Genomic DNA, 13794 nt, shown 5'->3' with positions numbered 1-13794 from the left:
ATACCATTCAAAAGTTTGGAATAAATCTGTTTTTTTTAATGTTTTTGAAAGAAGTCTCTTCTGCTTACCAAGGCTGAATTTATTTGAACAAAAATATAGTAAAGAAAGCAATATTGTGAAATATTATTACACTTTAATATGACAGTTTCCGGTTTGAATATATTGTCAAATTAAATGTATTACTGTGATGCAAAGTTGAATTTTCAACAACCATCCAGTTGGGTAAGATTAAAAAATAAATAAATAAAAAGATATTAATACTTTTAGGCAACAGGTTCAAATAGATGCCTTTTTTTCTTTCTATTCATCAAAGAATCCTAAAAAATATATAATTTTTTCCACAAAAATATTAAGCAACAAACTCTTTTAAACATTGATAATAATAAGAACCATTATGGAGAACCAATAATAATTGATCATATTTGAGCAACATATCAGAATGATTTCTTAAGGATCATGTGACACTGAAGACTGGAGTAATTGCTGCTGAAAATTAAATTTTGCACAACAAGAATAAATTCTATTTTAAAATCTATTACAACAGAAAAATATTTAAACTTTTTACTGTAATCAAATAAATGCAGCCTTGATATGCAGAAAACACTTATTTCAAAAATACATAAAAATCATATTTCAAATAATTATTCAAAAATTTTGGTAGTGTCGTTTAAGTAAATAATTTTTATGGCCAGCATTTACAGTTGACCTGCCTTTTTATAGGTTTGCGCACACACACACACACACACACACACACACACACACACACACACACACGCGCCTCAGGGGGGCCTCTTCCTTCTCACACACATTCACTGACACTATCTTAAGATGAGTGAATAGGAGCCCAGACAATGCAACACATATATTTACACACACAAAAACGGAGAATCAAACACTGACAGCGTCCTTTAGAAACGCTTTTCTTAACAGTCCAGCCTTTTGGAAGATAGACTATGTGTGTCAAGCCAACATCAAGTCAACAGAGAGAGAGTGCTGACATACGGCAATGCGGCATACCTGCAGAGATGTGATGATAGGCTGCACCTTGTCTGCAAAGTGCACTGCAACTAGCTCTGCTGTCTTAGCTGAGTTAATGCTGACCAGATCCTGCAACAGAGAAACAATGACATACCAATGATCATTCATAACATCAGCCAATCCACCACAGGAGTATTTTCTTAGTATTAGTTGGGTCCTAAGGTCTACTAGTAAAAACATTTTTCCATTCTTCTTTATTACAAATAATATTGTTGGCATAACAATTTGAATGAAACGCTTCATCAAAATAAATATAATGTGAATTTCAGAATTTCGGTATACTTTTTACAACCCTGTAAAGCCTGACATATGAAGTAACAGTCTAACAAAAACAGTTTCTTTATATATACACTACCAGTCAAAAGTTTTTGAACAGTAAGATTTTTAATGTTTTTTAAAGAAGTCTCTTCTGCTCACCGAGCCTGTATTTATTTGATCCAAAGTACAGCAAAAAAAAAAATTTTTTTTTTTTAAAAAGTACAATTTGGAAAGGTTTTTACCATTTAAAATAACAGTTTTCTATTTAAATATATTTTAAAATGTAATTTTTTCCTGTGATTTCAAAGCTGAATTTTCAGCATCATTACTCCAGTCTTCAGTGTCACATGATCCTACAGAAATCATTCTAATATGTTGATTTGCTGTTCAGGAAACATTTATTATTATTATTATTATTATTATTATTATTATTATTAGTCACTACTTATTCGCATCATTAGACACCAAATCCTCTGTAAAACAGCACCGCAGGTGTGTATTAAAGGTGGAAGGTGCAGCCTTGATTTATTCGGTTACAACTGGCTCGTTCACAGGTAATTTCGTGTTACAACTCATTTAAATTTCATTTCGATTCGGACATGACCAAAAGAGAGGATGTCTGAGTGGATCAATTGTTACCTAATCAAAATTAATGTTACAAAAGATTTATATTTCAGATAAATGCTGTTCTTCTGAACTTTCCATTCATCAAAGAAACCTGAAAAAAAATCTACTCTGCTGTTTTCAACATAATAATAACAATAATAAATTATTTTTGAGCAGCAAATCAGCATATTAGAATGATTTCTGTAGGATCATGTGACACTGAAGACTGGAGTAATGATGCAAAAAATTCAGCTTTCAAATCACAGAAATAAATTACATTTTAAAATATATTCAAATAGTGTTAAAAATATTTTATAAAAATGTATACTGTTTTTGCTGTACTTTGGATCAAATAAATGCAGGCTAGGTGAGCAGAAGAGACTTCTTTAAAAACATTAAATATCTTACTGTTCAAAAACCTTTGACTGGTAGTGTATGTGTTATTGGTTGAGCACCAAATTTTATACATCAGTCTTGCGGCTCATATAGCTTGATATAGTAAGATTATGGAGGGAAAAAACAGTTCAATTTTATTCATAAGCTCAAACTGAGAAAAATGGTGCAGATGCTGATATTTATTACGAAAAATATGCAATTTTGTACAGATGCTGACATTTATATGACCAAAAATTAAGATTAAATTCTGCAGATTGTAAACCAATGAGAGCTTTATATCAGTAAAGACTACTTGCATAAAATGGTATAAATATCAGATCTCCCAATAATATGTCTTAGTAAGATAATATTTTAATGCTTACTTTTATAATCAAAGCTCTGTAGTTTCAAAACATATAATGCATTGCAATGCGATACAGTGATGACTGAGACTGAGAGATGAACAAATAAACATTCCTCAAAAGCCATTCTTGATACTCACATTTGAACATTTAATTTTTTTCCCCCTAAAAAATCATGTATGATAATCAAGTAAACCTAAGTTGCTTCAGCCCAGTAAGTGTTCATCTTGAAATATTATTAAGAATATTATTCTTACATTTACTTTATAAAAATCAGTAAAGATTTCAAAGCAAAAAGACACTTGAACCACAACCTGAAGGTGGAAAATGTTAGGGTTATATAAAAAAACGTACGTTTTTAAACCCAGACTCAACTGAAAGTCAGTCACAAATAATGCAGTGGCATTGACTGATTTTTAGAGCTCTCTATTTTAACAATCAGAGTAAGTCATTTGGACAAAGATCATTGACTGAACAAGATGAGAGAGAGAGAAGGGTCTGATGAGATTAGGGTCTGAAATGAGCTTTCTCTCTACCTGGAGTGTGCTCTAGGGGACAAAGCATTTGAAGCCTTGCTTGACTCACCTTGATGTGTTGAAGGGCTTTGACCCACACCAACTGTTTCTCCTCTGAGCTGTAGCCTGGCATGGACAGGATGTTATGAATGTAGTTGAAGAGCTCCTCCTGGAGTTCGAGATAAAGATTTAGTACAGGAATAACAGAAGTGACAGGAAAGAAAAGAGTGAAATGGAGGGATTAAGGCCGAGTACCTTTCTCAAAGGGTCTTTCAGGTAGCAGTCAACAATTTTGTCGTAAAGGTGCTTTTTTTCATAAATAAACTCGCAGATCTGATAACTGAAAGAACGAAAACAAAACGACAACATTGACTAATAAGTAATAATAACAACAAAAAGGTTAGCTCTTCAGTAGATTTTCAATGTCTTCCTCTCCTTGAGGAAATCAATATAATGCGTTCAACAGAAGTTGTTAGATTTATCATTGATTTAACCTTCTAGCTTTTGAAGGCTTGCTTAGAGTGGATCACTGTGTTTCCTTGGTACTTACCATGCAACTATTTTTTTAACCATTACATTTTTTTTCTACATTTCAGCACAGTTAACCACATTTTCACCCCTTTATCGTTAAAGGTAATTCTCAACACTTTAATATAATGTTTTACTGTAATACAAGGGAAGAAATACTACAAAACAAAGTTAGTTTATTTTAAATCAGCAAAAATGAAAGGCAGTGCAACAAATACAACCATATACACTACCATTCAAAAGTTGGGATTGGTAAGATTTTTCATGTTTTTGAAACTTTGCAAGTCTCTTCTGCTCACCAAGGCTGCATTTACAATATTTGATAAAAATAAAAAAAATACAGTAAATACATAAATATTAAGAAATATTACAATTTGAAATAACTGTTTTCTTTGACCTTCATTTAAAAACTGCATGTTGTGTTCACTTGTGTTATCTTTTACTAATATTTAAATTTGTTTGATGATCTGAAACATTAAAGTGTGACAAACATGCAAAAAAATAAGAAATCGCACTTTTTCACACCACTGTATATGTTCAAATGTAATTAATACCTGTGACACAAAGCTGAATTTTCAGCAGCCATTACTCCAGTCTTCAGTGTCACATGATCCTTCAGAAGTCATTCTAATATGGTGACTTGCTGCTCAAGAAACATTTCTTATTATCATCAATGTTGAAAACAGTTGTACTGCTTCATATTTTTGTGGAAACTGTTTTTTAGGATTCTGTGATGATCAAAAAAGAATGATCAAAAAGATCAGCATTTATTTGACTGTTTGTAACAGTGCATATTACATAGTCTTTATTATTTATGCAGAATTTTATTTAAGTAAAATATGATTTCATATTTCTTTCTTTTGATTCCAGGGTGAAATATGATCTGGGCGTGGTTTTGACAGGTTTCATGATGCTCATCTATGCAAACTTTTTCTTATGCCATTTTTACAAGAAAATATCTAACTAACATTTATGTTAGTTAGAAATTATGTTGTATTATTAGTTAGATATTTATGTTAACATTTTACAATTCTGTAACAGAAATGTTCTATAACAGTAACCTAATTAAGGTGCATATTAGTGAGTTGACTCTACAAGGTAAATCTAATTTATCAACAACATTTCCAGAGAATAATTAAATATATGTCTCCTCAAATAATATGCCGGACCGTTATAAATTATGATTTGCTATGATCTATGAATGGTTCATGTTGTACTGTAGAAGATGGATGATCTTATCGTTCCACAAATAAATCTTGTTTTGACTATGAAGTTCAAGGACTTCAGCTGTATATTTGTTTGGTGGATGAAGCAAATCTGTTCTGCGTTCTGATTGGAAGATATCTTACAATTCCGTCTTCTCTGCAAGGTCAAGGAGACGCCCTTCATCAAACTGGACCACGCCACCAACCTGCAGCAGCTCCAGCAGAACCTGACACATGTGAAGATCATATGTTCAATCAATCAATGTTTTCACAAATTAAAGATGGTTTCAAGCTGGTTTTTGTGTTCCTACCTGCTGTCTTTCTGTATGTCTAGAGTCATCATCTGGACTACATAGAAACTCTAGAACCTGCAAAAGAATGAGCAACAGATAAAAGACACTTCAACAAAACATCTTTTCATATAGGAAAGGTAGAATAATTCTAAAATCACAACTGTCAGCTTCCCTGTCGGTAGCTGAAAAGCTTCCAGACTGGTTTTAAATTGATGCAATCTAATTAAGAACAGGCCCCAACGCAGGGTGCAAAATCCTGAACTCTTTAACATGCAGAAAAACAAGCATAGCGCTTCTAATGCGGGAGAGCTATTTTTACAGAACCTGCTAATTGTCTTTACCAGCACTAACACCTTCTTAGAAATATTCTCTTGCTTTAACCATTATAGCTCGGATTAAAAAAATGACAGCATAGTGCAAATGGAAAAGGTGAGGTGAGACTGACAAATGGACTGTGAAAGAAGCAGACAGTCACATCACCTGGTCAAACAGCTTCCGGTTAACAAAGAGGGTATTATCAGGTTTGGCAAGTTGTCGTGCCAGGAAGGTGAAAAGACAGCCGACCTGAGACGGGGTGAAGTCAGAATTGTCCACCATAACCTGAAAAGTGCGCACACACAGGGAATTTGTTAGTGTCTGTAAATATACAGAGTGAAAAATGTCCAACGAAAGTAATTCTTCTGTGATTTAGGACATTTTACTTAAGGATTGAGATTCTCAATAGTGGTGCAATATTCAATTATAAGGCGATTCAGTAACATCTGTAGTGAATATTTGAGTTTCTAAAGTTGTGGTGCAGGTTCTAATTATTGACTTATTGATAATGTTCATTGTGCACACTCGATACTTATAACTACTACTTACATATACTTAAAAATACTTAAAAGTAAGCATTACTCATGAACAATAATACTTACATTTAAAAAATAAAAAAAGATAAGCATTAGCATTAAAATTCTAGTATTTTTAGCGTTACTTAAGAAAATTTTACAAACAAAAAGTAAACTTAAGAATTTAGTGTATTCCTTTACTTGAAAACATGCTTTTCCTAGCTTTTATCAAGTAAATCCTACCCCTTTTTTTTATAGTAGTTAAGACTCTTGTTTGTGACATTATCTTGCCTCACAAACATTGAACCAGGCTTTCTGAGATCAAGGGATTTTGGAACTTTATGGAAAATTAATCTAAGCCGGGGCTTTTTTGCATTTTCTACATTTGTGATTGTTGAATTCTGTGAAATGGATTAAAATATGGTAAAACGTGTTTAATTTTCTGAATGATAAGCATTTTATTTCTGCTGGATATTCGGTGGAGTTATGTGGGATGCCAAGGGGGCCAAGGTAGTGCTCTCTGTTTTTTATGAACTAACAAATGATTACAGATGGAGAGAAAGGGAGAGTGTGCAGATGTTGATTTGAGCTGCTGAAGGCTCTTGAATGAGCTGTGATGAGGAGGGGGAGGAAGACTGCAGGACTGAGCCGGTTCTCCAGCAGATAAAATGATCCCATTCGCATGATTTACATTCCAGTGACAGAGTGAAGAATCATTTCAGAGCCAAATGCTTTTTACACAGATGGAGGGAAAGCTGGGTGAGCATTCGTATGTAAGTGTGTGCGTGTGTGTATGAGATTTGTAGGCAAAAGACAGTAAGAAATATGTTTCTGTCACCTTCAGTAAAATGTCCACAATCCTTTGCTGATACTCCAGAGCCTGTTTGTCATTCTTGAAGTCCTCAAATGTCTGTGAGGCAAGGAGATATTAATATTCAGATCTGGTTAAAGGGCAGACGAACTACACTCTACATGTATAACACATTAGTAGAGCACTGATGATTTTAGTAATACATATTGATTTATGGATTAGCTGATGCACACCAGCGCCAGGACGTTGAGGAACTCTCGAGTGTCGAAGTGCAAAAGAGTTCGAATGTATGGATACACTTCCTCTTCCTGTGCAGCCTCCACCGAGTGCAGACGAATGAGAAACTCAAACACCTGGAACGCATTCAGAGATACAATATAAACTGCACAGCATTGCTTTTCAATTATTTTTTCTTTTTTAAGATTACCTTTGCTGTGATCGAACACTTACTTAATGTTATTCTTTTAAAACACTAATAATAACACTAATAACTAATAATTAACTTTTATATATAGCATTCAAGTAAAAAAGCCATAGTAAAATCTGAATCTATCTCATATATTCTGCAGGTATATGCTCGTGGACCAATCCCTCTACACAATAACTAAATCAAAATTCAACCCATTATCATCGGAGTACAGTACAGGGCTGACTAGTTGCCATGGTGACCAGGTGGTACACTTTCCTGCTAGTGTGTGTGTGTGTGTGTGTGAGAGCAGCACAGACCAAAAGATTAGCCATTATCTCCCATTCACACACACATAAAGGGAGGTAACTGGGCATCATTTGGAGGTGCTCATCCTTGCGACGCCAATGTTGTGTTTTACAGCAGGGAGGTTTCCTGGTTTTATTTCAGGAAGGATTTGGACCTGCAGATGTGACACCATGTGTGTGTGTGTGTGTGTGTGACTGCATGGGAATGTGTGGATGTGTGTCATTGCAATGAAGGATCAAAGAGGAACTCTCTGTGCACATGTGTCCCTTTGAACATGACACCTTAGGGCCCAAAAGATGATACACCACTTGATACAATTTACTCCCTGCTGTAAAACATACATTACACACTGTTAAAAATGCATATATGTATAAACGCATATAAATACATACACAAGCATATATATATATATATATATATATATATATATGTGTGTGCATGTGTAGGCTACAAACATTTTATTGGTCACTGAGTCACTATGTTACCCGTGTTGTCATACTTTGAAAAAGGCCTATGCCTATTTTTTCAGTACTGCTTTTTTGTTCAGTTTTTTTTAATGTCAAATATTTTAATGTACAGTTGAGGTCAAAAGTTTACATACCCATTTCAGAATCTGCAAAATGTTAATTATTTTACTAAAATAAGAGGGATCATACAAAATGCATGTTATTGTTTATTTAGTACTGACCTGAATAAGATATTTCACATAAAAGATGTTTGCATATAGTCCACAAGAGAAAATAATAATTGAATTTATAAAAAAGACCCCGTTCAAAAGTTTACATCCCCTTGATTCTTAATACTGTGTTGTTACCTGAATGATTCACAGCTGTGTTTTTTTGTTTAGTGATTGTTTTTCATGAGTCCCTTGTTTGTCCTGAACAGTTAAACTGCCTGCTGTTCTTCAGAAAAACCCTTCAGGTCCCACAAATTCTTTGGTTTTCCAGCATTTTTGTGTATTTTAACCCTTTCCAACAATGACTGTATGATTTTGAGTTCCATCTTTTCATACTGAGGACAACTGAGGGACTTGTATTATGGCACAAGATAAACATGAGTGTACATCAGAAAGTATTCTGTTTCAACCATGGAAAGACGTCAATACACACCACTTTTCAAGTTCAAGTCCACCAACGTTAATCTACTCTCCGGTCTGGTTTGTTTGTCGGACAAAATGGCAGATTCTGCGTTATAATTGGTCAGACTGCCTGTCAGTCAAACTCTGCTTCAGGGTAAATGACCGTAGACTCAATAGATAATGTCCTGGCAGAAAACCACCAGCAGATTTCCCGTTTTTTTATGTATTTATTTCTTTCAGTGGGTATTCTGCAGCCCATCTTAAAACCTAAACCTGGATTCTTCCACACTCTCCTTGATTTAGCCAAGAACATTCCGTCTTGTTTCAGTACAGATCATCTCTACACATCATTGGAGTAAACAACCCTGTCTGTCATGCTTTTCACTCAAACCTATAGAGTGTGACAGCACTCAATGTGTGTGTGTAAGAGTAGCTTTAGGTTGTGTGTGTGTGATCCATGTCCGTATTTAAGTTCCTCTGGAGGTTGTCCATCCCAGAACGAATCACTTGAGCACTCTGAATGGGCAACAAAGAGAAAATCCCTCTAAAAGCCCTGCTGAGAGCAAACTGCAGAGAATACTAAACACACACTTGTGCTATATATAACTGAGGGAGAAAGAGTGGCGTGACTCATACAGACCCATACAAACAAAACAGACATGAGTGTTATGGTGTTGAGCTGTATGGAACATGACAATTTGACTGCTAACCAAACAAAACACATTCTCTGCAATCTGGATTTAATCAGACTTCTTACCTGGTTTTTCACCTGAGGGACCAGATCTTCAGGAATGTCACCTAATGGATAGGCCCGTCCTGCCAAACAACAGCTGGCAGAGGAGAAGGAAACAGGTGTGTAATGGCACGCAACTATGTATGAGTGCAGTACTTATGCAGAAAGTCACCTCACCTGATGTACACCAGCAGTTTATTTCCCATCACAACATGCTCATCTGAGGAAGGAAACAAATGGGAAAATGTGATTATGTGCACTTTAGTTTAGCATTAGCTGACCAGATTTCAGGAATGAAAACCATTCTACTTCAGCACTCAAAAATCAGTGGCATTTACACTGTTATTATCTATTCATTATATATTAATAACATTGTTGGGCTGGGGTTGGCTGGCATTTTTTGTCTTTTCATTCTTTGCAGAGTATCTCTTGTGAAACATGTTAAGTCTGACAATGTGCAAAAGAAAGTTTGAGTTATCCATTTTGAGTTAAATCCAAAAAAAAAATAAAAATCAGAACGCATATGCATCTTTTAGGATTTGCAATGCAATAAAAACTGTGTAATTTTTAAAACAATCTAGGCTTGTTGTAATTGTAGGGCTTAACAATTTGGTCACAATCTTGTGATTATATATCAATATTGCTATAGATTTCTATTTATTTATTTATTTTAAATACAAATACAAACTATACTAAACAAGAAATATTACTAAAAGTTCACTATAAAAAATAGACAAGCTTGAGTATTCAAGAAAAATAATAATAATTAAATTTTACATTACAACTGTAAAATTGTAATACTAATAATGTCTAAATTTCTTAATTTTCAACTGTTAAACCACTGAACTTTTATTTTGATAGAAAACTGCAGGGAGCCCTTAAAGCTTCTTTTTTGTTGATAAACATATTTTTTGAAAAAAGTCATATCGCAATTCATGTTTTATTTCAATTAAACATGTCGCCTTACAATTTATAATGCACAATAAAAAACAGACACTTTCTGGAATAGTTTCTGCCAACTCCTCTAGTTTAGCTGAGTATCCTGATGCATGTTGCATGTGTTGTTTTATATTTGCTGGTTCTCTGTTCTACCTGTGAGAGGCTTTCCTTCACGGAGAGGAGGACCAATTGCCTGAAAGAGTTTCTGAAAAACCAAGAAACAGAAGCAGTTCATTTTTACTATTTGTTACAAGTGAACATGAACATTAGTAACAGAACTCATTTAAAATAGTAAATAATTTTAACACTTCATCTTGGCTTCATAACTACTTAGCTATTTTCTAACAACCAGTAAATAAATAAATGTAAGCTATTAAGGAAAGTCACTTCAGTGACAGTCATCACAATTTGAATTTTTTTTTCCCTCTAGAAGATTGCTCATGATACGACCAGAAAAAGACAGTAAATATGCTCTCTTTTGATTTCATCTTGACTTTTAACTCTTAAGACAATCTCATTTTTATTTTCAGCAAACACACATAAATATACAGCATGTTGAGAGAGTTTATCATATTGTGCTAAAGATGTACTATATCCAGCACTGTAGTCTACTCTCCCTCCAGACTCACAGCAGCACCTGCAAGACATGGTCACATAATCCAGCACAACACACACTACAGCAGAGTGGCTGTTGTGTTTGGTCAGTGTGTATGTGTGTGACATTCTGGCCATGAAACAAATGAATCCCATTCTCAGTCGCCTTTCATCTGGGGTTCAAAAGATTCCCCTGACAACAAGGCTTTCATCTTTTTTCTAGCTTAACAGTGAGAAACACACACTAAAAAAAACCCCCACACTTTATGGGAAAAACACACGTGTGGATCAAAAATGTGCACACACACACCCTTGATGTGTCCCCAAAGGCTTACCAGATTCAATTGAGTGGTTTCTGCTTTGTGTGGAAATTACACCATCAGTGCGTGAATGAAAAAAAAAAAACATTTAAAAGCTGGAATGCGTGACTTTTGCCGTGCTTTCGACTAGTGTTAATTTCGTTAACGAAAACTATGACGAAAAATGTTCGTTGACGAGATTTTTTCCCCATGGCTAAGTTGAGACGAAGACAAGACGACAATAAGGTCAATAAATGCTAATTATGACTATATCAACATGCAATTTCGTTGAAGAAATAAGACGAGACTAAAATGTAATCAAAAAATAAAAACTTAACCAAAAACCTCTTTTTATTTTCGTCAAAAAAGGAAAGCAAAATGTTATTGTGGATTGCTCTACATGCCTCTACCACGCGAGCTTTCATGAATGCGGTTGCCAGATATCTCCTAATCCCCCTAAGAGTTCTAATCCCCGAATCAGAGCTTCGCTGTTACAATGATCCATTTTCATGCAATTTCGTTGACGAAATAAGACGAGACTAAAATGTATTAAAAAAGATAACTTTACCAAAAACCTCTTTTTATTTTCGTCAAAAAAGAGACAAAATAGTATTGTGGACTGCTCTACACGCCTCTACTACACGAGCTCTCATGAGTGCCAGATTATTGTTGCCAGATATCAAGAGTTCTAATCCCCGAAACAGAGCTTCGCTGTTACATTGATACATTTTCTGCCCGGTGTTTTGCTTATTTTAAGCAATCTGGCAACCATGTGCACGCACTCGCTCCTCATTGCAGAAGCGCCACCGACGATGATCTGAAAACAGCGACAAACAAGCTGGAGTTTAGCGATCTAAATGAAAGTGTAATTCAGCCGGTCTGTGTTCTGTCATGAGATCTCGAATATATTGTTTGCGATTGTGGTTGCTGAATAAATGCACTTACTCAACCGCTGGTGTTTTAATAGAGAAATAGGCTATTGCCATTTGGAATTACTTGGAATTTCACTGTTATAATATTTTTTCGTTTGTTTTAGCAGTTTTCGTAATGTTGACAGAGAGATTGCATAAGTCTTTGGTATTAATTTATATAATAAAAAGCCTATAATAAATCAGTACACTAGATGAGGAAAAATACGCCATTTATGACTCCACATTCTACTGATTTGTGCTTACTGGTGAAAGTGCAATACCTGAAATGCAAAAGTACATTTCTCAAATGACAACAATCATTACGATTATAATTTTGAGCAAAAATAATTTTGATCAGTTTAACCATTATACAGCATGACGAAAATGGGACTAAGATTTGACTCAAACCTGACTAAAATGCTCATACATTTCATTGACTTAAACTTGACTAACCAAAAACAGGACAAGGTTAACTAAATATGATAACTAAAAGGTACATTTGAGTAAGACTAAGACTAAATTAAAAATGGGCAAAATTAATACTTCTGTACGGTTAATTAATAATAATTAGGGCTGTCAATCGATTAAAATATTTAATCGAAATTAATCGCATGATTGTCATGCGTTAACTCGTGATTAATTGCAACTTAATCGCACATTTTCATCTGTTCTAAATGTACCTTAAATTAATACTTTTCAAGTTTTTAATACTCTAATCAACATGGGCATGGACAAATATGGATGCTTTATGCAAATGTAGTGCAGTGAAACCATAGTCAACATAGAGCACGAAGATTGAGGCGGCTAAAAACCTGGCTACGATCGAGCATGGGAAATGACAGGCTATCAGGACTTGCAATGATGCATGTACATAAAAACAGAGTACTGGATCCTGAAAAAGTTCTCAGGCACTGGGATGCCCCTGGACACAGAAGAATTGCATTGGAATTTGATTAAAATTAGGGCTGTCAATCGATTCAAATATTTAATTGCGATTAATCGCATGATTGTCACGAGTTAACCCGTGATTAATCGCAACTTAATCGCACATTTTTATCTGTTCTAAATGTACCTTAAATGAATACTTTCAAGTTTTTAATTCTCTAATCAACATGGGCATGAACAAATATGGATGTCTAATGCAAATGACTAATTTATTATTAGTCAAACCATAGTCAACATAGAGCATGAAGACTAGACATGTTTCAAAGGTCATAGATGTTTTTCAAAGAACTTGTTCATGTCTATTAGACACATGAAAAAAGAACATACAAATACCAGGTTCCCATTACTTAGTTTTATTAATTTACTTACACAAGCCTCACTTCTTCTGAACATGCTGTACATTTATTATTACATTTGATTGCCTCTCTGTGCCCACATACTGTATTTTGATGCAGCTAAATTCTCAATACAACCGTTTTCATTGGTATATTTTACTGTTTCTGTTGTCAGACAACGGAATGAATAAGAAATAGTGACTGAAACGTGACCCATTAAGACTACATAACCCTTTCATGGGAACTTCGAACTGTGTCCTCTAGGGGCGCTATGGGGAACGGTATACCCACACCACTATGCTGAATACATATATTTAGACATGGATCGTACTCACCCACCATAGTTCCCGTGTCGGAGCTCTGTCCGAAGAAGCCTCTAGACCAGACCATCAGTAAGATGGTCACTATGAAGCCATAGAACCAA

At 34.7% G+C, this 13794-nt stretch overlaps 1 protein-coding gene across 1 annotated transcript in view; it reads right to left on the bottom strand.

The window, feature by feature from the left end:
* Positions 1 to 1022: 1022 nt before the first annotated feature.
* The window catches only part of LOC107654276 (vacuolar protein sorting-associated protein 8 homolog), a 61588-nt gene continuing 48816 nt past the window's right edge, over positions 1023 to 13794 (bottom strand). Inside the window, exons 24-33 of the mRNA XM_016441300.1 lie at positions 10440 to 10491; positions 9525 to 9567; positions 9372 to 9444; positions 7055 to 7174; positions 6849 to 6920; positions 5661 to 5780; positions 5199 to 5255; positions 5032 to 5114; positions 3225 to 3323; positions 1023 to 1107 (exon numbers count right to left, since the gene is read on the bottom strand). Of these exons, the coding sequence (XP_016296786.1) occupies positions 1068 to 1107; positions 3225 to 3323; positions 5032 to 5114; positions 5199 to 5255; positions 5661 to 5780; positions 6849 to 6920; positions 7055 to 7174; positions 9372 to 9444; positions 9525 to 9567; positions 10440 to 10491 (759 nt within the window). The 3' untranslated portion in view covers positions 1023 to 1067. The remainder of the gene's footprint in view (positions 1108 to 3224; positions 3324 to 5031; positions 5115 to 5198; positions 5256 to 5660; positions 5781 to 6848; positions 6921 to 7054; positions 7175 to 9371; positions 9445 to 9524; positions 9568 to 10439; positions 10492 to 13794) is intronic.

The sequence above is a fragment of the Sinocyclocheilus anshuiensis genome, unplaced genomic scaffold, assembly GCF_001515605.1.
Source record: "Sinocyclocheilus anshuiensis isolate Anshui unplaced genomic scaffold, SAMN03320099.WGS_v1.1 scaffold551, whole genome shotgun sequence".
In the NCBI taxonomy this organism is placed as follows: Eukaryota; Metazoa; Chordata; class Actinopteri; order Cypriniformes; family Cyprinidae; genus Sinocyclocheilus; species Sinocyclocheilus anshuiensis.
The sequence above is the reverse complement of the archived record's forward strand: the minus strand, read 5'-3'. Positions and strand labels throughout refer to the sequence as shown.